The following is a 25,908-nucleotide window of genomic DNA, read 5'->3' as shown; positions in this document are numbered from 1 at the left end:
AACAAATACTCTGAGCCATCTCCCCCGCCCACTTGTCATGATTTCAGTGTGTACTTTATCCCTGCACTATGAGTGCTTAATCCTAGGTGCAGGTTACTGGCCAAACACAAGTATTGTGACTATACTGTCTCCCAGTCTGTGGCTCACCTTTCACTTTAACTATAAATTTTATTACATTTATTTATTTTTGAGGCGGGGAGTCATTGCATACATACATGGCTATTCTTTCTTAACGCCGATTGTATCCCAATGATAGAACTCGGGTATAGTCAGACTTTCCTTTGGGCCACCAGATCACAAATAATGACGTGGATATTTCCTATTATGAAAGTTTGGCCTATAGCTTAGGCTTGTTCGTAACTAGCTCGTAAAACTTATATTAACCCATTTATATTAATCTGTGTCTATCACGTGGCATTACCTCTCTTCCATCTTGCACCTCCCATTTCCTCTCCATGTCTCTTGGCATATCCCACCTGTCTGGGTTCTTCCTCTTCCTGTCTTTCCCCGGAAATCCTGCCTGTCCTCTCCTGCCTAGCTGTTGGCCATTCAGCCTTTTATTACATCAATCCCAGCAGTACTCCTTCACTCAGAACAAATATCCCACAACACTTGGGCTGAAGTTAGCTTGTGTCGGCTATAGGATGGCGGTGAGGCTTTCCTGTTGTTATAGCGGCCTTTGTCGAAAGACTGTATTCATGACTTCTGCTGCTGTGGTAGGACAGCGTGACCAAAGCAACTCAGAGAGGAAAGATTTTATTCGGACTAAGAGTCCATCATGACAGGAATGGGCTCTGTGAAACATTTTATGTATTTAAATTAAATTATACGCTCTGAAGTATTTTATGTATTTAAATAGCTATGTGCTTTAATTGTTTTTTTCTGGTTTTTATTTCTAATGTGGAAATGGCTTTCATGTTTGCATATTGGCCTGGTTTTCTATAAACTTGCAGAGCATACTTACTAGTAGCTTTTCTGTGGATTCCTGAAGCTATCCTCTGATTATTGCTGTATTCTGACTTATTCATATGTGGGCCAGAAGATAATTGGTGGCAGTCAACTTTGCCCTTCCATCATGAGTCATGGCTGGCTATACAATTAAAGTTGTCAGACGTTTTGCCCTCAAGCGATCTCTCAATCATATTTACTTTTTAGATGGGGTCTTACTGTTTGGCTCTGGTTATCCTGGAACTCCCTATATAGACCAGGCTGTCTGTCCCCTGCCTCCTAGGTGCTAGGATTAAAGGCATATCTCACCACATCCAGCATGAGTCTAGGGTCTATAGAGATCACTCAGGCCTTAAGGGCACTAGAAGCTCTTCTAGAAGACCTGGGCTTAATTTCCAGCACTTACATGGCAGCTCACAGTGTCCATAGCTCTACTTCCAGAGGATCCAGCACCCTCTCTGTACCCCACAGGCACCATGTATACAACTGGTACACAGACATGCAAGCAAAATCCCCATACACATAAAGTAAATAAACTTTTTAAATCTAGCTTTTTGTCTCCCCCTTAAGCCCTTCACCATATGTTCAGTTCTTGTATAGGCTTGTGGTTCATCTGTATTTAAATATTCCTTTCAGTTCAACACTTAACTTTGAATCATAAAAGCACAATAGCAATGAGAAGTCTGAGTTGGAAATTAAACAAAAAATAACCATAGTTGTTGCCAGTAGAGATGACCTAAACTGATTGTGCTCACCCAAATCACCATGTCTTTGTGGGAGGATCCTGGGAGGAGGAAGACAGAAGATGGGGACATTTGGGGACTGCGGTGTGAGGCTGCAGAGTTGAGCAGTGATGTATGTTTGGTTCTTCAGGCAAAGGCCAAGATGGAAGTGGCGGCAAGGCGGAGAAGACACTGGGTGACTTCACAGCTGAATACGCCAAGTCCAACAGGAGTACATGCAAGGGCTGTATGGAGAAGATAGAAAAGGTAGCGCTGGGGAGCCAGTGTCTGCACTTGTGGGATCTCACCTTAGGTGGGGGGCATTGGCCATCTCAGGAGAAAAGAGCAAACAGCCTCTCCATTTTGGCTCCGCACCCATGGTCAGAAATACAGTGGAGAGCCTTGTAGAGAGGGGAGTGACAGTTCTGGGCAGACCGAGTCCTGTGCTCTTGTGCAGCTGCCTCCATGGGCAGGGGCCCTGGAAGAAGATCTTGGAAAGCACCAGCATAGGTCCCCAAAGTCAAGCAGGTTCGGGGGAGTTCTTGTGTAGTTGGTTTGAGGTTAGGAGGGCTGTGTGGGCCTTCAGCAATCCTGGTTTGTTGGAGTAACTTCACAGACCATCCTACCCTGCCACTAGTTCTTGCCCCTGAAGGCTGGCAGCCAGTCGGTTGGGGTGGCTGGCTGGCTGGATATGCTACTGAGAACAGGGTAGAAGGTGTGCCTATGCTCACCAGCATTTTCTTCTCTGCTGCCATGATTCACTTAGCACTGGTGAAGGGTTTCTCTCCCTTGGAGTATTGTGAGGTGCATGAGTCAACATTCTGTATGGTAACAATGCCAGAGATCGTCTACCTGAAGAGGGAGCTTTGTGTTGGCTCTCGGTTTTAGGTGTTTCAGTCATGGTTCCTTGGCCCCATTGTTTGGGTGGCATCACACATGGCAGGAGCCTGGCACAGGAGTCCTTTTCATCTTGTGGAATGCAAAACAGAAAGACCAACATCTTAATATCAAGGGAAACCCAAAGCTCTAACCTTCTAGTAGGCTTTCTACCAACTCCCAAGAGCATCACAGTCTTATGGTATAAAGGCCTTTGGAAATAATTCAAGAGCCAAATGTAGTAGGCACAAGACAGAGGAAAATGTAATCGCTAACTGTCCTTGCCTTCCACCATTAAAAATTGGAGGTAAAAAGTATGGTGCCCTTGCTTCCAGGGGAGCACAGCCTGGTCTGCTCGAGTATCACTCGACCCTGGATGGAGATTTCTGCATTATCGGGAACCTTGTTCACTGGGTTCTTGTCCACCGCCTCACAGGTGGGAAACTTATAGAAATGTCACTTGTAGGAATTGTACACCTGGCAGGCTGGCAGGACCCAGCTCTTGCTTATCTGCAACTTAGCCAGACCCTTAGGTATAGCAACCACAGAGTCCACGGGAGGGTGGAGGATAGGTGAAAAGTCCCTGTTGGGATAAGTTGCCACACTGAATCCTTTATAGAATGGTGCAGTGCCACTGCTGACCAGCACACCATGTCAGCATTTTAACCCTTCCCGGGGGAAGTGTTAGTACTTCATTACTTGTCTAAGCAGGTGGGTAGGTAGTAGTCATCCACAGTGCAAGGTGTCTTACTAATGCAGTAGGCAGCGTGTCAGTCTCATAGAATGTTAGTGCAGGGACCTAAGGGTACCCACAATCCTTGGTGGCATAAGAGCCAAAATTTTCTGAGTTGCTACCTGTGCTTTGATGGGAACTCAGGGCTTTAGGCTACCTGTTCCCCTGTCTGGCCTTGTCATTCCTTATGTGCCACATTGTCCCTACAGGGCCAGGTGCGCCTGTCCAAGAAAATGCTGGACCCGGAGAAACCTCAGCTGGGTATGATCGACCGCTGGTACCATCCAACTTGCTTTGTCAAGAACCGGGAGGAGCTGGGCTTCCGGCCTGAGTATAGTGCCAGCCAACTCAAGGGCTTTAGCCTCCTCTCTGCCGAGGACAAAGAAGCCCTAAAGAAGCAGCTCCCAGGAGTCAAGAGTGAGGGGTAGGTTGGCTATGATTAAAATGTGGAGTCCTGAGGAGGCCTGTGGACTCCATCCTCTGCTGATGATCGGAAAGCCAGGAGCTGTGGACCTGTGGTATCAGGACAGCAGAGAGACTGGGGCATCTGCTATTCCAGCACCTCTTCCCCTACCCCCCACCTCTGGCAGCTCACTAGTTATGAGATCTACCTCCAGGCACTCTGAACTTCTGCCCTCGGGCCTGGTACAGCAGACTGTGCCGCTTTTTTTTTTTAATTCTTATATCTATTTATTTATTCATTTATTTATTTATTATGTATACAATATTCTGTCTGTGTGTATGTCTGCAGGCCAGAAGAGGGCACCAGACCTCATTACAGATAGATGGTTGTGAGCCACCTTGTGGTTGCCGGGAATTGAACTCAGGACCTTTGGAAGAGCAGGCTTAACCACTGAGCCATCTCTCCAGCCCTCTGTGCCGCTTTTTTATACAGCCTTCAGATGCTCTTAGACCAGTCAAGTAGTTCCCTTACATGTTAATGGCCATCGTTTACCACCCTGAAAAAGTCCACATGTGTGTTTCTTTGTCTGGGTCCCTGGGTGAATCGTGGCTGTTCATAAGTGGATGGACAGTGGTGGATAGGTGGGCCCACACATGGAGTTAGCGTCTAGGGTGACTTGGAACGAGCATGCTACGGCATAGAGCAGTGTACTGTGTTCATGAGCCGTATCTGTACCACTGTCACCAAGAAGCTTGCACCATTCCCGATCCTAACACAAGCTCTTGGAGCAGCACCGGTGCCTCTGGAGTGTGAAGCTAGCAAGTCAGGCCAGTGGTGAGGATGTTTTGGACTCTTAGAGCACAGGGGATTGGGATTCTCTGGCTACCATTATGCCTGGAGAGCTGGGGTGTGTTGAGCATGGTTGGTGTGCCAGACCCTCCTCTCAGTCCTGTGCCCGAGTGAGCTGTTTCATCTGTTAGCACCATAGTCCTCCTCCCTAGCACATGGCTTTGCGGAGTACAGGGGGAACTCAGGGTTTTCTCTGTAGCCTTGGCTGTCCTGGAACACATTCTGTAGACCAGGCTGGCCCCAAACTCACAGGGCTCTGCCTGTCTCTGCCTCCCGAGTGCTGGAATTACAAGTGCTTACCACCACCACCCAGTTAGGCTCAGTTCTAGTAGCTGTGTTTGGCTTTTCCACAGTCCCCCGTCACTTTGTGTGTAAGAGACGTGGGGTTTAGCATCAGGTGTGACCTGAGCCCTTGGTGTGTCCTGGTTGTTCTAGACACTGAGGTGAGCTCCAGGCCCCTCGTTGGCCAAAGATGCTGTGAAAGAGAGCAGAGTGAGAAGGCAGGTGGAAGAGGGGCTAACGGCGTTCACACTGGGTGTCCTGTTGGACTGGAGGCTCTGGTTCTTAAATAAGTCCTCTATCTTTCAGAAAGAGAAAAGGTGACGAGGTGGATGGAGCAGATGAGGTGGCCAAAAAGAAATCCAAAAAAGGAAAGGACAAGGACAGTAAGCTGGAAAAGGCCCTCAAGGTGAGTCCTGGGCAGGAGGACATCTGGCTGTCCCTACTTAGCAAGACCAGTGTAAATTCTCACAAATGTGACTGTTGTTGGGCCATGAGGCTTTTCTCCCAGCTTTTTTCCTCTTCGCAGAAGTCATTTTTATTTGGGTGATGGGACACATTAGACTCAGATGCCAGGCCTGCAGCATGGACCAGGCGCTGTAGAATGTGCCAAGTCTCCCCAGACTCGCTGGGCAACACAAAGTGATGCTTCAGTCTCAACCCAGGTATCACTATCTTAGCTGCAGGCTTGCTCCTGAGTATAGAATTCTTGGCATAGATACCTTGGAGGCCTAAGGAGAAAGTTTTCCCAGTTTTTAAAATGAAGGTCTTTTTTTAACAAAGGACTGGAAAGCATGCAATAAAAAGGGAATCTCCCCATCCCGGCACTCAAGAGGCAAAGACAGGCGAATCTCCGAGTTTGAGAACAGCCTGGTATACAGAGCCAGTTCAGGACAGCCAAGGCTACACAGACAAACCCTGTCTTGAAAAGAAACAAAATGGGTTGAAGCAATGGCTCTGGTTAAGAACACTGGCTGCTCTTCCAAAGATTCTGAGTTCAGTTCCCAGTAATCACATGGTGGCTCACAACCACCTAGAATGAGATATGGTGTCCTCTTCTGGCATGCAGAACAACATATAAATAAATAAACAAATAAAATAATAACAAAGCAACAACAACAAAAAGGAATTTCCCCCACTAAATCAATGGTCATCGACCAGAGGGGCTCATCGCTCTTGCTGTGCTGTGTTGGAGCGGAGAAACAGTTATTACTCTGAGAACTTTTGGGCAGAGAACAGTGGGTCTCTTCTTGGGAACATGATTTTTCAGAGGCCATCTGTTTGAGTTTCTGATTTTGACCGGTGGAGCCCTCTACTTGAGTGAGTGTAATGTGCAACGAGTGTTTTGGCTGCCTGTGTGTCTGCTCCCTACGGAGGCCAGAAGAGGGTACAGGGTTGTTTGGAACTAGAACTAGAGAAGGTTGTGAGTCGCCATGTGGATGCTGGAAATTGAACCCAGGTCCTCTAGTTGAGTCATCTCTAGCCATTCCCACATTTGATTTTTATTCATCTTTGCCTTCCTATAAATGGAAGCTTTCTGTCCTGACCACCTGGTCCCAAATAAACACACAGAGGCGTACATTAATTGCAAATGCTCAGGCTTGTTAACTTAAACTCATTTCTATCTGTGCCTTGCCACATGGCTCATGACTTGGTACCTCATTTTCTATGTGTCTTGCTTATTCGGCAGCTGACTGACATCTCTCCCAACTTTCCTGACTCCTCCCTTCCTCCCATCATTTTCTCTGTAAGGCTGTCTCACCCAATCTCTTCTTGGCCCTGTTATCGGCCAGTCCATTTTTTATTAACAATGGGTATAATCCACGGCACATTCCCTTCAGTGGGTGTGCTGATACTTTCTCCCCGATATGGCCAATGATGAAGAGCAAGCCAGAAGTTTGAATTACCCTCTCAGCTCCTTCTCCCTCAGCTGTAAAAGAGAAATATTGTGCCATTTCTGTGAAACCTGTGTTCATAGACTGTTGCTCCTGGTGTCCCAGTGTGTTTCTGCTACAGGGAAGAGTGAAAAGGATGGTACTGCGGGCCCAGCACTGAAACTGGGAAGCAGGGAGTGTGTGTAGGTAATGGCCTTAATTAGTGGGGTCGATGTCTTGCCCTGGCATTAATGGCAGCCTGTGTAGTATAGTAGGACCAGCATTCTCCTTTCCAGCTTTAGGAGGTACAGCCTGATGTGTGATGCCCACCTTGTCTGCTGCCCCATGGAAGGTGGAGGCTCGTCTTGGCCGGCCTCCTTGGCCAGTAGTAGTGAGAATAAATGAGGTGGGACTTAAAGCAACAGCAAAGAGTGGGCACTCAGTAGACACTGAAATTGAGATTTAAAGTCCCAGTTCCAGAAGAGATCACATAGATTCCTGCTTGAGCTTGAATGTCTAGGAGACTAAGGAATCTAACTGGGTGTTGGGGCCATAAGCCCTACCCAGAACTTGTAGTAGCCTCTCTGTGTCTTTTAAAACAGCTTTCATAGGGGTTGACACCAGGGCCCTGTGCAATAGAGAATTCAGTCTTTTGGTTTTTTGAGACAGGGTTTCTCTTTGTAGCTCTGGCTGTCCTGGAACTCACTTTGTAGACCAGACTGGCCTTGAAATCAGAGATCCTCTTGCCTCTGCCTCAGGAGTGCTGGGATTAAAGGAGTGCATCACACCGCCCAGCAGAGATTCAGTCTTACGAGTGGTCTCCTCTATACTTTGCAGAGTGTTTTCTAAGAACATTGCCTGGGCTTATTTTGATGTACACATGGATTTGCCTGAGGGTTAAACCCTGGCGGTGGTGGAGTTGGCCAGGCTGGCTTTGGAGGAAGAGCCCAGCTCCATCAAGGGTTTGTAGTAGAAGGCTCAGTGATGGGGCCTGCCACTCTGGTGATAGAGCTCAGCCAATAAGGACACTGCATCTATGTTGTGTACCGCATGCTTGCCTGGTGCCCAAGGAGGAGGTTTTGAGCTACCATGTGGTTGCATCTCTAAACCATCTCTCCAGTCTGATTTTTCATATTTTTATATTAATTGTTTTGTGTGTGTACATGGTGTTCATACGGAAGTCGGGACAACTTGCCAGATTTAATTCTCTACTTCTACAAAGTGGGCCCCAGGGGTCAAAGTCAGGTCATCAGGCTAGCAGCAAGAGACTTTTCCCATGAGCCATTTTGTTAATCAAGGTAGCTCTTGATTAACTCATTAGTTCAGCAAAGACTGAGGCAGGAGAATTGCCATGAGTTTGAAGGCAGTCTGGGTTCCTGAGTGAGATCCTGTTTTGCCTTAGTCTCTCCCTAAAGGTTACCACTTAAACTTTTGAAGTGTACAGCCCAGGCTTTTATTGCCCCCAAAGAAGACCCATACCCTCTGCCTCAGCAGCAACAACCATACCACCAGACTTGTGGCCAGCCCCAAGACCAACGCAGCGTTCGTCAGCCCCTGACTTGTCCTAGTCCTCTGAGTTTCATCTCCAAAAACTACATTATGGGGTCTAGATGTGATAACACACCTTAATTCTAACACTTGGGAGGCAGAGACAGGTGGCTTTCTGTGAGTTCAAGGCTAGCCTAATATACATAGCAAGTTCCTAGACAGCCAGGGCTACATAATAGAGAGAGAGACCCTTTGTCAAGAAAAAAGCTTAAAATATAAAAGGAGAGAACCAAATCCCACACGCTATTCTCTGACCTACATATGTACACTATGGAACATGTCAGTGTATGCATGTTAATAAATGCAATTTTTAGTATGATAAGAAAACGGGTGTGTGTGTAAGTGTGTGTAACTTTGATCTCCATTGTGGGGTCTCATCCTCAGGCCCAGAACGACCTGATCTGGAATATCAAAGATGAACTGAAGAAAGCATGTTCCATCAATGACCTGAAGGAGTTACTTATCTTCAACCAGCAGCAAGTACCATCTGGAGAGTCTGCGGTGAGCTGCCTTTGTGTTGGGGGGAACACAAAGAAGGCACTTAAAGAAATCACGGCTCACCGTCTCCTTCAGTTGGGAGGCTTTCCCAGCTATACCATACATTGCCTCATGTTTGTTCTGATTTAGAACTTGGTGAAGTCCCAAGGTGAGCAGGTACTTTTACTTGGTACACAGTACCTTGTGTGTTCATATACATACATAGCACTGACCCAAGTACCTCTGCTGTCTGCTGCCATGTGTCCCATGGCTGCTAAACCCACCCTGCACCTGCTTGGGCCACTCCTTGTGTAGTAGAATGTATGCTGTAGGCCTCCCTTGGCTTTCTAATTTTCTGAGGTGGGATTGCCGCAAGACCCCCAAGTGTAAAGCCTGGCCTGTATTGTAAGCTGGCAGCTGAGCTGTGGTAGAGCCCAGAGACGACCTTTTTCTAGGGAATAGGGTCTGTTTGAGAGCTCTTCCGTCTTCATTAGTAGCTATCATGTCCTGAGCCTCTGGTCTCTGACATGTTTCTTCAGATCTTGGACCGTGTTGCTGATGGCATGGCGTTCGGGGCCCTCCTGCCCTGCGAGGAGTGCTCGGGGCAGCTGGTCTTTAAGAGTGATGCTTACTATTGTACTGGGGATGTCACTGCCTGGACCAAGTGCATGGTCAAGACTCAGACTCCTAGCCGAAAGGAATGGGTAACTCCAAAGGTAAGTGTTGGGGCATCTAGAATCTGCTGGCAGGTGACTGGACTTGAGCATATGTCAGGTCTTAAGATGACAGTCCATGTTCTTCACCCTTCCTCATAACCAGTGCTCTCTGTTCCTCGTTTACTGCTGTGATCACCCCCCTCCCCTCCCTGGGCTGGCTGTGCCTTCCTTGGCCTGAGTAAGCTACTCGATAGCCCACCTGACTGGATCGTTTCCTCACCCTTAGAATCTCAGCTTGCCAGCCAAGATGGTGGTGGCACTGCCTTTAATCCCAGCACTCAGGAGGGAGAGGCTGGCAGATCTCTGAGTTCGAGACCAGCCTGGTCTACAAGAGCTAGTTCCAGGACAGGCTCCAAAGCTACAAAGAAACCCTGGGGGCGGATGACTCACCTTGCCCAGCTTTCTGATACACAGATTCTACAATCCCTTATATAGTATTTTTGTGCCTTTTCCTGCCTTTGGTTGGTACAGTTGTAAGATGACAATGAGCAGAATCCACCATTAGATGGCAGAGTGTACTTAACCTCCTTTGTGGGAGGGTGCAAAATGTGCTCAGTCTGGTGATGCTTGCTGTCCAAACATTGTGGAGTTCATGACTGTTGTTCCCCCAGGTGCTTATCTCAGACCAAAAGTCAGCTCCTTAATGTCCTCCAGAACCCTTGTGACCCTTCCTGACTGATTCTACTTGCCAGGGTTCCCACTGGCTACTGTGTTTTACGAGGTACCTGTGTCCAGGCAACTCTGCTGTTTTGACTCTTGGCAGACTTGTCCAGGTACCGCCTGCATGTATTCCCGCATATCTCCCCTCCTGGCATCTGTGTGCTGTACTCTGTCCAGACAGAACTGCTTCCTGAGGGCAAAGGCCCTCTGTCTAACCTTTTGTGCCATGTGGCATTGATGAGTGTGAACCTGAAGGTGTCTGGCACCTCACTTGCCATTCACTGAACATGAGCACAACTAGGAAATTCCTTTCTCAAGAGGGAGACTTGGGAGCAGAGACTGTGCTCTGTGACACCATCAAGTGACCACCTCCCTCCCTAGTGCAAGGCCTACTACTGTAAGTCGTTTGGGAAGCAGAAAGAACTGTGCCAGTAGAGCCATTTCTGGTGACCACAAGAGGGCTGGTGATGTGTGTTCCTCCCTATCAAGCAAGGGAACTTAACCTGGGTCTCCTTCGGAAAACTTCTAAATCTCTCACTGGGTGTTTGAGGTGTTTTTTTGATCCCTTAAAACCAGTGAGCCTGAGGCCCCGCCACCCAAAGTCTAGTTTACATTAGGGACCAGTTATGTTAGCTTCCTTCACTTGGGAATATGCACTCAGGGTTTCCCTGTAACTGGGTAGTTGATTGGATTTTGATACTGGATAATAGTTCATTGTCTCTATATAGCCCTGGCTGTTCCTAGAACTCAACTGTGTTTAGACCAGGCTGGCCTCGAACTCACAGAGATCCGTCTGGTTCTGGGGGTCAAACTCAGATCCCTGGCTCGGCAGTCTCCACTAAGCCACCTCATTGGCCCTTGTTTTGTTTTTCTGAAGGGTACGATTTTTTCTCTCAGGCCCCTGCAGTAACTGATCTGTCATAGATAAAGGAAGTGAGTCCTATAAACGGTAACAGTAACAAGCTTTCTTCCTGGAACTTCAGCATTCTCCTGTTTATTGTAGAGATTTTAAGAAGGATTATTTAATTTGCACAGGACATGCCCCACTTAGTCTATTGCAGGTTTATTTCAAGAGACATCCGATGTCTTTAAAACTGAAACTTAATGTTGTTTAGGAATTCCGAGAAATATCCTACCTCAGGAAATTAAAGGTCAAAAAACAGGACCGGATATTCCCTCCAGAGACCAGTGCCCCAGCGCCACTGGCACCTCCACCCTCCGTTACCTCAGCACCCAAAGCTGTGAACTCCTCTGTTCCAGCAGGTATGACTCCGGGAAGGATTATGGGCTGGGTTTGACCTAGGAGCCGTGCCATGCAAAGACATAGAGGAATGACGAGGGTATCCTGTGGTCTGTTTGCCATGTGGTCAGCGTTCCTTGGGGATGGTCAGAATATACCACAGGGTGTGCTACAAAGCACATCGTCACTCTCCAGGCCCGTTGTCCTCCCTGCCATCAGGACCCTGGGGAGATCCCAGTCATGAGTTGGCATGCCTTAGGCCATCAGAAGCAGATAGAGCTGTGTTTTGTTGGCAAGGAGAAATGTTGCCCACCCGTTCAGGCGTGTGGACACTCTTGAACCATAAAGGTGGAGGCCAAGGCTCTGCTTCTGGACACCAGCCCAGCTGCACCTGTTCCACCCCTGGTGCTGAGCGGTGGTTGCCCCAAGTCCTCTCTGCTGCTTGAAGCCCGGGGTCTACATGAGCACACGGTGGTCAGTCAATATCTGCTCTCCGGTCCCCCTTTGACAGGTCCTTCCTCTGCTGTCTCCTCGATTGCCATTCACACCCAAATCTGTGATTTTGTTCTCTACAGAGACGTTAATAAGATTCACGTGGTGTCATCAATGTCCACCCTCTAGAGAGGACAGGCTAGACCTCCCCTGTTGAGAGATACGAGCTGTGGCCTGGCTGTAACCAGTGATGCGTTCTTGCCTTCCTTTCCCAGAGGGCCCCATCCGTGCCAGCCTTACAGTCAGTGCTGGGTACTTGGTGCAGCTTGCTCTGCCTTTCCTGGAACAGCTCAACTCAGTGTGATCACACTGATGGAGGCCTTTGTCACCAAGAAGTTACTCAGGAGTTAGGTCTCGCCACCTACCCTCTTGAGCATTCTCTTCCCGTCTCCTGTCTGCCCCCTGAGCAGTCCCGGGTTGCCAGTCCGTGGTTTGTTCCTACCCAGTTTTCTCTGTTGCGGAACTCGGGTCCTCAAATGGAAGTTTGCTGTTTTGCCCTTTGCTCTCCCGCTGGCTGTGGGCTTTGGTCTTCCCAAGATTTCCCAAGGCTGGCCACACCCTGGCTTCTGGGGTTTTCTCCCGGGGAGCCTGCAGTTAGTCTTGCTTCACTTTGTCTTTTCCTGGGAGCAGAGTTGAATGGGCCTAGCCTGACGCATCTACTTTCTTGTCCCAGATAAGCCGCTGGCCAACATGAAGATCCTGACTCTCGGTAAACTCTCCCAGAACAAAGACGAAGCAAAAGCCATGATTGAGAAACTCGGGGGCAAGTTGACGGGCTCGGCCAACAAGGCCTCCTTATGTATCAGCACTAAAAGTGAGTTTAACGGGCTCGTGTCTCTTGCAAGTGTAAGAAGGGTGTGTGTGTGGCACAGCTGGGGTTCAGCCTGTCATTGCTTGAATGTAAACTGGTATTGTACCGTGCAGTCCTTGTGTGTGCTCACAGTGGCTCAGCATTCCCAGCCGCGGGCCATAGTAAATGTCACTGTGCGGTGTCCATGGGATGTCCCCAGTTCGCTGTCAGAACAAAAGGTATGAAAATAGAGAGGAACTGGTTCCTTTGTAGTTAGGGTGAAGGTTACTGCTTCACAGTCTGGTGATGAGGCCCATATTTTTAGGCTGGACTGGTGAATGTTGTGGGTCTAGGCCGAAGAGTCAATTTCTGTTGAGTACCTCTGACACCACGCTGGGGTTGGGAGAAGATGGCTCCCTTGGTATTCCATACCCGAGGGACAGCCAGTGCCATTGGAACATGGCTGTCGGATGGGGAGGATGGAGGAAGTGTTGATCATGACGACATTAGAATTCTGGGGCTGCAGTAACTGCAAGTCTGCCTTACTTTTTTGCTTATGGTTTGTTTGGCTTTTTTTCCCTCCTTTCTGGATTTAAACAGAGGAGGTGGAAAAGATGAGTAAGAAGATGGAGGAAGTGAAGGCAGCCAACGTTCAAGTTGTGTGTGAGGACTTCCTGCAGGATGTGTCTGCCTCCACTAAGACCTTCCAAGAGCTGCTCTCCGCCCATAGCTTGTCCTCGTGGGGGGCTGAGGTGAAGGTAGAACCTGTTGAAGTGCCAGTCCCCAAGGGCAAGTCAGCTGCACCCTCCAAGAAGAGCAAGGGCTCTGTCAAGGAGGAAGGTGAGACCCCGCTGCCCTGACTGTGACCTTGCTTCTGTGTGCTGCTCTGGCGAGCTGTGTCCTCCGTGCTGGGTTGAGTGGGCACAAACAGCACCCATGCTGCACGCCTCTGGAAGCTGCTCTGCCTTTGTTGCCCTAGTTTGGCTCTTTATGTTCCTCTGTCCCTTCCTGAGGTGCCAACAAGTCTGAGAAGAGGATGAAGTTAACTCTGAAGGGAGGAGCAGCTGTTGACCCTGACTCTGGTGAGTGATGAGGGGCCACCCATGCCCCGCAGTGGTGGTTCAGAGAGTGGCCAGAGGGGAGCAGGCAGCCTTTGATTGCCAGCCAGTCCTGGAATCATGGGTGCCGGTGGGAGAACCTCTAAACGTGGTGTAACACAATTGACTGGGGACTCCTAGGCCCACAGACCCCTCTCCCGCACCCTAGCCCTTCAAGGGAAAAAACTACAGGAGCTTTGCCTCTGGGGCAGGTCTGGAACACTCTGCCCACGTCCTGGAGAAAGGCGGGAAGGTGTTCAGTGCCACACTTGGCCTGGTGGACATTGTGAAAGGGACCAACTCCTATTACAAGCTGCAACTTCTGGAGGATGACAAGGAGAGCAGGTGAGCTGGGAACAGATTCCCTCCAGGCTTAGAATGTGCTGCCCACCTTGAAAAGTCAGGCTGCCGCAGGGCCTGGAGCAGAACTCCCCGTCAAAAATAGCACTGACAATCAGTTGTGTTGCTGTACTTGGCTCAACCATCACAGGCTGTGGTTTCACATCTACCACTGGGTTATTCTCTTGGGCATTAAAAACAAACAAGATTCATGATTTATTGTTGTGCATGTATTAAAATTAAAGTTTATTTTGTTTGTTTTTTGAATCAGTTTCTCTTTGTAGCCCTGGCTATCCTGGGACTTGCTTTTTAAACCAAACTGGCCTCAAATTCTTGAGATCCACCTGCCTCTGCCTCCCAAGTGCTGGGATTAAAGGTGTGCACCACCACCACCAGGCTTTAAATTTCCATACTTGGTGGCTACTAGAATGAAGGTGATTGTTTTGGAGTGTATAGGCTCTCTCGGTTTAGTGTGCTTACCTAGTGTGTTCAAGGCCTGGTTCCACCTGTAGCACCAGTCAACAAATGGGAGGGAGAGAGGGAGGGAGGGAGGGAGGGAGGGAGGGAGGGAGGGAGGGAGGGAGGGAGGGAGGGAGGGAAAGAGAGCAAGAGCGCACACTTGTAAAAGCGTCCCTTGGGTAGGCAGTGGTGGTGCACAAAGCAGATGGTTCTCTGGATTCGAGGACAGCCTGGTCTTCAGAACAAGTTCCAGGATAGCCAGGGCTACACAGAGAGGAGAGGGGGGAAGACTGTCCCTTACTGAAGATGAAACAGAACAAAAGCTCATCCTCTGTCTGCCTCCTTCGCATCCTCTCACAGGTACTGGATCTTCCGATCCTGGGGCCGAGTGGGCACGGTTATCGGCAGTAACAAACTTGAACAGATGCCATCTAAAGAGGATGCTATTGAAAACTTCATGAAATTATATGAAGAGAAGACTGGAAATGCCTGGCACTCAAAAACCTTCACAAAGTATCCCAAAAAGTTCTACCCTCTGGAGATCGACTACGGCCAGGTAATCAGGATAGAGCTTTTCCAGCATCTGTTCCTTACTCCGCAGTGTGGCTCAGATGGTTTTGGTGAACAGTGACACATTTAGATAAGAGTTAATGGTAGCAGTGTGACAAATCTTCTCCCCAAAACAGAAGAGAACTTCCTGGCTCATTACATGAGCCAGTGTTACCCAAGAACATTAGAAAAAAGCTGTTGAATACCATCTCTGTAATGCAAAATCCTCAACTAACAAATCAAGCAGTATATGAGACTGTATACACCAAGTTCAGGTGCAATATAAACCCCGAATTGGAGGTGGTTGACATTTCAATACTGTCTATGAATGAGGGCAGAAGTCACACGATCATCTCCATAGCTAAAAGAAAATTATTTTTAGACCTATGCCATAAAGCATCAAATGAAACTTAGATAGGAACAGGGTGGGAGGGAGCTCCAGCTGGATTTGAGCTCACACCCTCCCACTTAGCCTTCTGGGTGCTGGAATTACAGGTATGTGCAGTTACAAGTGTTGCTGCATCCACAGCAGTGATTCTGAGACATGAAGTAAGAGAAATTTCTGCATTTGCTCTGGGCCTCTTCACTGTAATGCTTACCTTCTGGAAGGTTGTACATGTTGATTTTGTAAAATCGCTGAGATTTATAAATGGGTACAAATTTTAATTCCATGCCTCAAAGGAGAAATTCTCTTGTAGAGTGTTGTGAGCTCTGTGTTAAAAATAGAATTTAGAGGTGGCTGGAGAGATGGCTTAGTGGTTAAGAGCACTGGCTGCTCTTCCAGAGGACCCAGCTTCAATTCCCAGCATCCACATGACAGCTCACAACTGTCTGTAACTCCAATTCTAGGTAACCTGACACCCTCACACAGATATACATAAAGGCAACACACCAGTGCACATAAAATAAAAATAAATTATAGAATTCAGAGGGCAATATGGTGCCACCTTTAATTCCAGAGAACAGAGGCAGGTATATCTCTATTAGCTTGAGGTCACTCTGGTCTTCATGCTAACATGTTTCAGGGCAGCCATGCTTACATAGTGAGACTCTGGTTTTGGTTTTTGGGTTTTGTTTGTTTGTTTGTGGTTTTTTTAAAGATTTTATTGTGTACACAGTGTTCAGCCTCCATGTATGCCTACAGGCCAGAAGAAGGCACAAGATCTCATTACAGATGGTTATGAGCCACCATGTGGTTGCTGGGAATTGAACTCAGGACCTCCAGAAGATCAGCCAGTGCTCTTAATCTCTGAGGCATCTCTCCAGCGAAGCCTTGAGACCTTGGACTTGGAAGTGAACTGGCTTGGTCTGACTTAGTACCCTCCACTGAATTAAATATCTTTAGTATTTTTTTCAGAAAATGTTTGAGAAAGGCACAGACACTAAAACTACCCAGGATTAACCATAGTGAAGTGGCGTATGTCTGCATCTGGGCTAGTTTCACCTTTGGTGTCATTTTCCTGCCACAATATTTGAACCCTGCCTTATGTACTGTGTGGTACGTGCCCATCTCTACCCTTGTGACCCAGGACCACCACACACTTTCTCCGAAGACAACGCTTTGCATAAGGAGCTCAGTGTAAGACAGATAGGTAGTTAGGTGTTTTAAAAGCGGAAACCATGACACTAACCTTAGTAATTTAACCCAGCCTTGTGCAAAATGGCCTCACTATAACGTAGTTGGTAGCAGCAGAACTGTTGAGCATTTCCAGTTTGTACTATGGCACCTGGGGTGGTGCTTGCATAGCACTTGGCTTGATTTAGAGTGGTGTATTTAAAAACCTCAGTGGTCGATCCCTTGGCCAGCAGCTGCCATAGGAAACTAATGCCTGCCCAAAGATACTATTTCCTTTTGGAATGTTGGGTTGTGTTTGGGGTAGTTATGTATTTGTTTTTAGGTTGATTTGATTAGATATTTGTTGAGGTCATGAGGCTTTGAGGGGTTTTGTTTGTTTGTTTGTTTAATTTTAGTTTTTGACAGGGTCCTGCTGACCTGAAATTCACTATGTAGAACAGGCTAGCCTTAAACTCGGAGATCCTGCCTGCCTCTAGTGCTGGGATTAAAGATGTATACCACCTCACACAGTTAAAGCATCATTTCTTCAGATTGCTTGGAACTCCATCTTGGGGTGAGCCAGAAATCACAGATGCTCAAAACAAAGCAGCCCCTCCCCCTGGTCAGACATTTAGATTCTTTGCAGGGACCTGCTGTGGTGATACAGGTAGGCATATGGATGCTTGTGTGCCTTCAGAGGTGGAGTCACTATGTCATAAATAATGTGCTCGTAGACAGTTTGCCCGCCAGTTCCTCTAAAGCTCCATGTGCACAGTATGTCCACTGGGAAATGACAGCAGCACCAGGAGCACTGCTGGCACAGGTGACTGCAGTTTACTCCAGGGAGAACCCAGGTCCACAGCCCACTTCATTTTCCCACTGCAAATAAATACCAGCCCATACCCCACACGACAGGGCAGCGCAGCGCCCGCCTTGTCGGGCTTAGGCGTGAAAACTAGAGGAGGCAGTCACAACAAGTTGATGTTAGTTTAGCCCAGTTCTCCAGTAGGCAGGAGTGAAGTCTCATGCGCTACTCGTTCATTAGCAATAGCACCTGGAGAAGGTCAAAGTGGATGACAGGTGCTGAGAGGTGCTGCATCTCTGTCAGGCTGGCTGGCAGAACGAGATGGCGCGTGGGGATAGGTACTGTAGGGAAGGGGATAGAGACGGGTCCTGCAGCTTGCCCTGGGTCAGCAGGTACTAACAGGTCCCTGCCCGCTGGTCTGAACTTCATTTTCATAGCCAGCCCTTCTAAGGTGGCCATGGGCGGGCATGGGCAGCTTCTTCTGCAGGCACCAACGTACCCAGAGGGGGACAGGCGTTGTCAGAACAGCTGAAGGGGAGGGTGCGGCTTGGGAATGCATAAAAATTATTTTGTCTGTGCAGAAACCCTCCTGGCCACTAGGGTCTGGAGAGTTTTGGTGAACATTTGGCCTTTTTTTGCTGGCTGTAGCCTATCCTAAATCTTAGTTACTTGTAGCTAAGCCCTGATGACACCACCCTTTGTCTTCTTTGGGTTCTCTGCTGACCTGAAGGATGAAGAGGCGGTAAAGAAGCTAACGATAAAGCCTGGCACTAAGTCGAAGCTCCCAAAGCCAGTGCAGGAGCTCGTCGGGATGATCTTCGACGTGGAGAGCATGAAGAAGGCCCTGGTGGAGTACGAGGTGGGTGCTGAGCCTGGCGAGTTCTCCTGTTCTCTCTCAGCCTGCTTGCCAAGCATCACGTGCTGTGGAGCACGTGTACAATACAGGGCTGGCCCTGGGCCCTGGCCCCTCTGCCTTCCCTGTTTTGTTTCTGTGTGTGTGAGGGTGCATAGGTCTGGTTCTTTGGGACCCAAACATACCAGCCAGCTGATGCCAGTGGAAGTCCAAGACTTTGGTTCACTTGTCAGAAAAAGAAAACTGGGCTGGAGAGAGATTGCTCAGTAGATAAGAGCACTCTCGCTGTTCTTCCAGAGGACTTGAGTTCAGTTTTTAGCACCCGCATGACAACTCATGAGCATCTGCAACTCCAGTTCCAAGGGAATCTTTTTAATCTCCACAGGCACTAGGTACCCAAGTGGTATGCAGGCATGTTGACAAAACAGTCATAGATAGAAAATCATTTTTAAAAATTTTAAACTACAGGGGCTGGAGAGATGGCTCAGTGGTTAAGAGCATTGCCTGCTCTTCCAAAGGTCCTGAGTTCAATTCCCAGCAACCATATGGTGGCTCACAACCATCTGTAATGAGGTCTTGCGCCCTCTTCTGGCCTGTAGGCACATAAGCAGACAATATTGTATAATAAATAAATAAATAAATAAATAAATAAATAAATAAATAAATAAATAAATAAATAAAAATTTAAACTACAAAGAAAATGGGACCACCACCATCTTGACCCGTGCTCCAGTCAATCAGTCAAACTCCTGTCAGCTCTTTCTTAAACATTGGAATTAGGTGTAGCCATGGTCAAGTGCTTGCCTCACATTCATGAGGCACCAAAAGAGAAAGGAAAGCTTGGAGGCAAGACAGTGGCAGATGAAACAGCTCTGCTCCTGATTGGGCCTGCATGGCAGGAGCTTTCACCTTGCTCCAGTCTCCCCAGCCATGAGCCCAGAAGCTGCAGGCTGCTCTGCAAATCCAGCGGCTCTGGTGGGTGTGCTCCTGCCAGAGTCTCAGGCCAAAGGGTGTAGGTTCCTGCAGCACACAGGTGTCACACCTCAGGCACTGAGTGAACACAGTTCACTCACAGGAGGGGGTAGGTGTCCTTGAAACAGTTAGTCTGGTTTGTGAGTGGGGAACTGTCAGTTTCTCATCACTAGAACATAATAACCTCATCTGCCTTCTCGGCTCCAGACCCAGATTAACAGGAGAGCCTAACGTGGTGTGCTCAGTCGTAGTGTTGTTGGGAGCAAATGTGTAGCCTTAAGGGTGGCTGATTTGACAGGAAGTATTGAATCAGATGTGTGTTCTTGAAAAAATAATTCACCACTTGGACAATTGAGGCTCTTATTCCTGAATTCTAGTGTCCTGGGCTGTGCAGCCTGCAGTGGGAGGCTTAATCCCTTACCTTGGTCCTGTGGGATTGGTAGGAATTCTCTTGCCTCTTCCTTCAGAAGTGCTGAGCTGTACGCATTGGACTGCTGGTACATGGAATACAGGGTCAGGGGAAAGGGTTGTGATTTCTGTGCAGGTGGGTCACTGATCTGTGAGGGAACTGTGTCCTGTCAGCACTGCACAGAATGCCCAGCCTTTGTGTCCCCTGTCTCCTCAGATTGACCTTCAGAAGATGCCATTGGGGAAGCTGAGCAGAAGGCAGATCCAGGCCGCCTACTCCATCCTCAGTGAGGTCCAGCAGGTAAGCAAGCACCGCAGGGTTTCCAGCCAGGCCAGCATCTCTCCTGGTGAGAGATAGTAGCCACATCCACTGTGGGGTAACAGTGACAGTATTGAACCAGGTTTATGTGGATTTGGATAATTTTTTTTAGCTCAGTAAATATTGTCACTGTCCAAAGATTGTTAACAAAATATACAAATAGTAACGCTTTTAATTAGTGGATATGTAATAAGCTTAAAAATTTGGTGGAGACCTTGTCCCTACTTACACCGACATTGTTTGGGCTTCCTGGCTCAAGCTCTTTTTGGCTCGTGCTCTCCAACATTATGAACAGTTTCCTTATCTTTGAGATAAGGTCTCTGTGTAACCCTCACTGGCCTAGAACTCAGGTCCACTGGCCTTTGAGTGCTGAGATTAAAGGTGTGTGCCACCATACCATGCCCGGTTGAATAGTTTTCAAACATAAAAGCCAAAGTAATTTTACACCAGTAGCCCTATGAGCCCACCACATAGAGTTTGCAACAGCACTTTGTGCGGATAAGCTATGTGTTACAGGACCACGGTCCTGCCCCGCTCAGTTGCACCGCGCTGATGAGAAGGGGCTCTAATGACCATTTCCCTGCTCGTGCATACAGCAGCTGTGTCAGTCCTGTGTCCTTCTGTCCCCTTCCCTTCCAGGCAGTGTCCCAGGGCAGCAGTGACTCCCAGATCCTGGATCTCTCTAATCGCTTCTACACCCTGATCCCCCATGACTTCGGAATGAAGAAGCCTCCACTCCTGAACAATGCAGACAGTGTGCAGGTAGTAGGCCTCTGCGCTCCTTACTGTATCCTCAGAACAGCATCTACTGTTTCTTTCCTTTCTTTGACCAATTAAGTCTAGGAAATTGTCACTAGGGAAGACCGTTTTCTCTGTCCCCATGTAAAGGCCCCCATGAGTCCCTGGCGGAGGTCAGTTTGTGGCATCTATTTCCCTGCCCGTCATTCGTGTGTAAGGTTTCTGCCATTTGCCACTCACTTCCCCATGCATCAGAGCCTCACTAGCATGTCAGAGATTGTCTGTGAGTGTCACCTGCTGAGTGGGAGGTGATGGCAGCCTTTGACCAACAAAGAGGTCCCCACACACACTGTAGGGTGTCATCTACATACTGACTTCTGTCTCCTTCCCTATGGACTTAGCTCCCAGGTCTTAATTTTGTTCCCAGGCCAAGGTGGAGATGTTGGACAACCTCCTGGACATCGAGGTGGCCTATAGTCTTCTCAGGGGTGGGTCTGATGACAGCAGTAAAGACCCCATTGATGTCAACTACGAGAAGCTCAAAACTGACATTAAGGTGAGAGGCCTGCCCCTTCCCAAGTATTCAGTAGTTCACCCAAGAGCAGTGGTCCCCAACCTATGTGTGCATCAGGGCCATCTTCACACACAGCTCCTTAAATGTGCAGCCAGGCCTTGAGCCTGCCCTCTCACATCCCGATGGTGGTGGTCCTTGGAACCCCCTGCAAGAGTCTTCTGAGCTAGTGTCTCAGACTGGATTATGAGGGTACTGCCAAAAGTTCCTTTTCTTCTATTTCAGGTACAAGCAGTCAACTGAACTTGGGTGTGTTGAAGGCTCAGGCATATGGGAATTGCCCTGCCTGGGCTGTGTGTCTCTGCCCCCAGCCTGGCATGCCTCTGATTCTTTTTACCTGTGACAGGATTACAGTATGCAAGAGTGTTTCCAAATTCTTGGCCTATCAAAGAATAGAAAGGCTCATGGTTTGCAAAAATAGTGTAGGTCGGGTGATCCGCTATTCTGATTGACAGGCTTGATTATGTTTGCCATTCACCCCCATGCATGTCCTTCTCATAGTGCATCTGATTTTAATCTTGGGGTGCCCAATTTCACATAAGCATAAAATGATAGAGGATTTGTCCTAGTCAGAGTTACTTAACTATTGCTGTGATGAAACACCGTGACCGAAGCAACTTGGGAAAGAAAAGGGTTTACTTGGCTTACACTTCCAGGTCAGAGTTCATCATCAGGGGAAGTCAGGGCAGGAACCTGGAGGCAGGAACTGATGCAGAGGCCATGGAGGGGTGCTGCTTACTGGCTTGCTCCTCATGGCCTACTCAGCCTGCTTTCTTACAGAACCCAGTCTACCAACCCAGGGATGGCCCCACCCAAAATAGAGTGGGCCCTCCCACATCAGTCACCAATTAAGGAAATGCCTACAGGCTTGCTTACAGCTCAGTCTAATGAAGACATTTTTTAAAAGAGGCTCCCTCCAGTGACTAGATGTGTCAAGTTGGCATAAAACTAGCTAGCACAACATTTTCTGCAGAAGTTTACTTCAGACCATGTAGAGTCTCTATGCTTGCCTGCCTCACAAACTGGATATAGTGTCAAATGTACATTCTTAACGGGAGAGCTATAGGTCTTGGTGAAGAAACTTCTGTTTGCATCTACGGTTATAAAGCTTGTTATTAAGAGGCAGCAAAGAAAACCAGAATTTCTAGGTTTTTCCAAACTTAGAATAAGACTACATAAAGAACATCCATGCCTTCTGCATAAGCTCAGTATATTTAGTGTGGATTGCAGGGCTGGGGTATAGAGCGCTTGCTGGGCTGTGCAGGGCTCTTTGGTTCCATCCTTAGGACTGGGTTAAAGACATTGAAAATGTATGACGTCACTTTGTGTTCCATCGGTGAGCTGGGCTTCTGGTTCCACCTCGCTAATGGTGAATCTCGTGTTTCTAGCTTGACTCATACTTAGTGCCTCGAAAGAACTCTTGGGCTCCTCCTAGCAGTCCAAGTGGATGAGGAAGTGGTGTTTGGGCACATGGGACCTGGCCTAGGCCTGCAGGTGTCATTTGTTGGGCAGTATGAAGAGCTCCTGGCATCCTCTAGGCTTGTATATCATGGTTCTTCACAGGGCTCTCTGGGGGTTTCCCTGTCCTGATCCCAGATGCCTCTTTTCCAGGTGGTTGACAAAGATTCTGAGGAAGCTGAGGTCATCAGGAAGTATGTGAAGAACACTCATGCAACCACACACAATGCCTATGACCTGGAAGTGATAGATGTAAGAATCTTTCTACCCCTTTCCATCCTGCCAGGTCTCCCTGTCCCCTACTTTCCTGAGTCTGGCTCAGAAAGAGTGGGCTGTGTTGCTTTGCTCTGTTTTGAAACAGGCTGTAGCCTGGCTTTTCTGAACCTTGCTTTTAAACCATACTGGCCTTGAATTTAGAGAGATCTGCCTGCTGGGGTGCTGGGATTAAAGGTGTGCACCACCACGCCCAGCCCTACTTATTTTTAAGCAGAAGTGACTTGTTTGTTGAACTGGAGAATTAGTGGTATTGTAGAATTGGCTGTGTCCACCTCTTACCCTGAGTCACAGTTTCTGCCTCGCTTTTGCTAATGCACAGATCTTTAAGATAGAGCGTGAAGGAGAGAGCCAGCGCTACAAGCCCTTCAAGCAACTTCACAATCGGAGGTTGCTGTGGCACGGGTCCAGGACCACCAACTTTGCTGGCATCTTGTCGCAGGGTCTGCGGATAGCCCCACCTGAAGCCCCTGTGGTAAGTTGCTGACCTCGTGTATAGGGAAGTGTGGAAGTATGTGTTCCTGCAGTAATCTCCTGAAAGCCCTGGGTGCTTCAGGAGAGCCTCTAAGCCTGTGCCAGCCCTGTCAGTAGTGACAGCTTCTGGAAGTGTCTAGACAGGATGCTCTGAAGACTGATTGGACTTGTTGCCATGCAAAAAACAGGCTTTGGAGCCCAGCATGCAGCTCCATGAGCTCCCTAATTTCCACCAATAAACAGAACAAGGAATAGATGTCACCTGCTGGGTTATAGAAAGGACCAACTGGACAGGAGTTCTGATGTGGCCATCCCAGCCTCTAAGTAGTGATCAAATCTCATTAAATCTTCACATTACCCACATGAGACTCCTGTTAGGAGAAAGTGGCATCCTAAGCTGTGAAATGCCTTCCCACAGCTCCTCTGTGAGCACTGACCTTTGAGCAGTGGCTCATGTGGGTACTCAGTGGACCGCCTTGCTGACTTACTCTTGGAAGGTTTTCAGCTGTCCCTCTTTCAACTCTCCAGACAGGCTACATGTTTGGAAAGGGGATCTATTTTGCCGACATGGTATCCAAAAGTGCGAACTACTGCCACACATCTCAGGGAGACCCGATTGGTTTACTGCTGTTGGGAGAAGTTGCCCTTGGAAACATGTGAGTATCCTGGCTTCATGGCCAGGTAGATAGAGTGAACCAGGAGAGTCTCCTTGGCCAGGCGACAACCATGGAAATCTTCCACCAGTTTAGTGGACCCTGAAGTCTACTAGGCTTGTTTGTAAATACAGTAGTAGTGGGTGGTTCAGGGGACCAAGGGAGGGAGATTGAGAGATGGTATGAAAACCCGGGGAACTGGCAGCAGGACTCCTTTTGCGGTGCAGGGAAGCTGGGAGGCTATACTTCAAAGATCCAATTCCTCCAGCTTCATTCAGGCAATCTCCTTCCTGATGACAGTGAACTGGGCCATAGGGTAGACTAGACAGGAGACTTGAAGCAGCTGGCCACAGCTCCAAACAGGCCCTTCCTCTGGAGATAACCCCATAGCAGTGGTGGTTGTTGCAGGCTCTGTATTTGAGAATACTCTTGGTTGGTTCTGAAGAGTCCAGGAGCTGGAGAGGTAGATTCCACTGTAAGGGAGGACAGAGTTCCGTGGACATTGAGTTTGCCTGACAGTAAAGACGCTGACTGGGAGCCCAGTGCCCAGGGGCTAGTCTGAGACCGTCCTCTTTTGAATAGGTACGAACTCAAACACGCGTCACATATCAGCAAGTTACCCAAGGGCAAGCACAGTGTCAAAGGTACTGTCTTCCAGCCTGGCGTGGCAGATGGGGAGGCGGGGACTTTCCTCTTAAGGCTGGACTCGTGGACCTGCTGCGAGGGGTTCATAGAACAAAGCCGTCTCATTCCTTGTGACTGCAGCTAGTGTCATAATGCCATAGGAGTTCTGTGGGACAGGAGGACCCTCTGGTGTGCCTGGAACGAGTGGGTAGCACGTGATGATCAAGGCCTGTGTGTGTTCATTCCCCAATTACTACTCCATCTGGGCCTCCATGGCTTTATTGGCTTATATTGGTGCCTTGGAACCTTTGTGACTTCCATGTTTGCATCTGAAGGGTGTTTAAGTGAACTCACATCCTGCATAAAGTACGCTTCACGTGCCCAGGACATTTTCACAGTTCCTTGCTCGTCCCCATAATGCCTAACACTTGATCCTTCTTCCTTACAGGTTTGGGCAAAACCACCCCTGACCCTTCGGCCAGCATCACCCTGGAGGGTGTAGAGGTTCCACTGGGGACAGGGGTCCCATCAGGTGTTAATGACACCTGCCTACTATATAATGAGTATCCTTTCATGACCTGTGCCGTATGTTCCAGAACTGTCCCAGTGTGTGTGTGTGTGTGTATTGGGGATGGTAACAACTTTTCCCTTGGGTGGTCTCCTGTATGCATTTGAGATTTGACTCCCATTGTACGGGTAAGCCTGTTCTCTGGGCACCCGCCTTCCCCCACCTTGAGGGGATTTCATGTGAGGAAAGTCACGGGACTCCATGGTTGGCTCCTTGACCACTGCCTTTCCAGGTACATTGTCTACGACATTGCTCAGGTGAATCTGAAATACCTGCTGAAACTGAAGTTCAATTTTAAGACGTCCCTGTGGTAAAGTGTGGGGGGTGTGCTGTGCCCAGCACCCAATCCCCCAGGTGCCTCCACACCACAGACACCAAGAAACCTCAGCCGTGCCGCTGCCTAAGGGTGGCACCCTCACCGACTCTCCTTAGGGTTTTATAGAGACAGGTTAAAGGGCTCTGGATTCAAGTCCCTTGTCCATGTTGCACTCGGTGGGAGGGTTGTTTGGGGTTTTATCCTACCAGGCGCATCCCTGTTAGACACAGCTGACAGTAGAGGAAAAGTTGGGGAGAGGTTTTTGTTTTG

The 25,908-nt window shown here is 48.5% G+C and overlaps 1 protein-coding gene across 1 annotated transcript in view; it reads left to right on the top strand.

Annotated features, from left to right (window-relative positions):
• Parp1 (poly(ADP-ribose) polymerase 1) overlaps nucleotides 1–25,902 on the top strand; it is a 32,107-nt gene extending 6,205 nt beyond the window's left edge. Inside the window, exons 3-23 of the mRNA XM_005348965.3 lie at nucleotides 1,822–1,937; nucleotides 3,489–3,703; nucleotides 5,120–5,219; nucleotides 8,617–8,733; nucleotides 9,249–9,425; nucleotides 11,201–11,348; nucleotides 12,491–12,631; nucleotides 13,208–13,447; nucleotides 13,621–13,689; nucleotides 13,917–14,049; nucleotides 14,863–15,058; nucleotides 18,142–18,270; nucleotides 19,862–19,945; nucleotides 20,603–20,725; nucleotides 21,129–21,257; nucleotides 22,884–22,982; nucleotides 23,326–23,478; nucleotides 24,006–24,133; nucleotides 24,713–24,774; nucleotides 25,203–25,317; nucleotides 25,555–25,902. Coding sequence (XP_005349022.1) covers nucleotides 1,822–1,937; nucleotides 3,489–3,703; nucleotides 5,120–5,219; nucleotides 8,617–8,733; nucleotides 9,249–9,425; nucleotides 11,201–11,348; nucleotides 12,491–12,631; nucleotides 13,208–13,447; nucleotides 13,621–13,689; nucleotides 13,917–14,049; nucleotides 14,863–15,058; nucleotides 18,142–18,270; nucleotides 19,862–19,945; nucleotides 20,603–20,725; nucleotides 21,129–21,257; nucleotides 22,884–22,982; nucleotides 23,326–23,478; nucleotides 24,006–24,133; nucleotides 24,713–24,774; nucleotides 25,203–25,317; nucleotides 25,555–25,636 — 2,756 coding nt within the window. The 3' untranslated portion in view covers nucleotides 25,637–25,902. The remainder of the gene's footprint in view (nucleotides 1–1,821; nucleotides 1,938–3,488; nucleotides 3,704–5,119; nucleotides 5,220–8,616; nucleotides 8,734–9,248; nucleotides 9,426–11,200; nucleotides 11,349–12,490; nucleotides 12,632–13,207; nucleotides 13,448–13,620; nucleotides 13,690–13,916; nucleotides 14,050–14,862; nucleotides 15,059–18,141; nucleotides 18,271–19,861; nucleotides 19,946–20,602; nucleotides 20,726–21,128; nucleotides 21,258–22,883; nucleotides 22,983–23,325; nucleotides 23,479–24,005; nucleotides 24,134–24,712; nucleotides 24,775–25,202; nucleotides 25,318–25,554) is intronic.
• Nucleotides 25,903–25,908: the final 6 nt, after the last annotated feature.

The sequence above is a fragment of the Microtus ochrogaster genome, chromosome 6 (genome assembly GCF_000317375.1).
Source record: "Microtus ochrogaster isolate Prairie Vole_2 chromosome 6, MicOch1.0, whole genome shotgun sequence".
In the NCBI taxonomy this organism is placed as follows: Eukaryota; Metazoa; Chordata; class Mammalia; order Rodentia; family Cricetidae; genus Microtus; species Microtus ochrogaster.
Note: the sequence above shows the minus strand (reverse complement) of the source record. Positions and strands in the feature narration are given on the sequence as shown.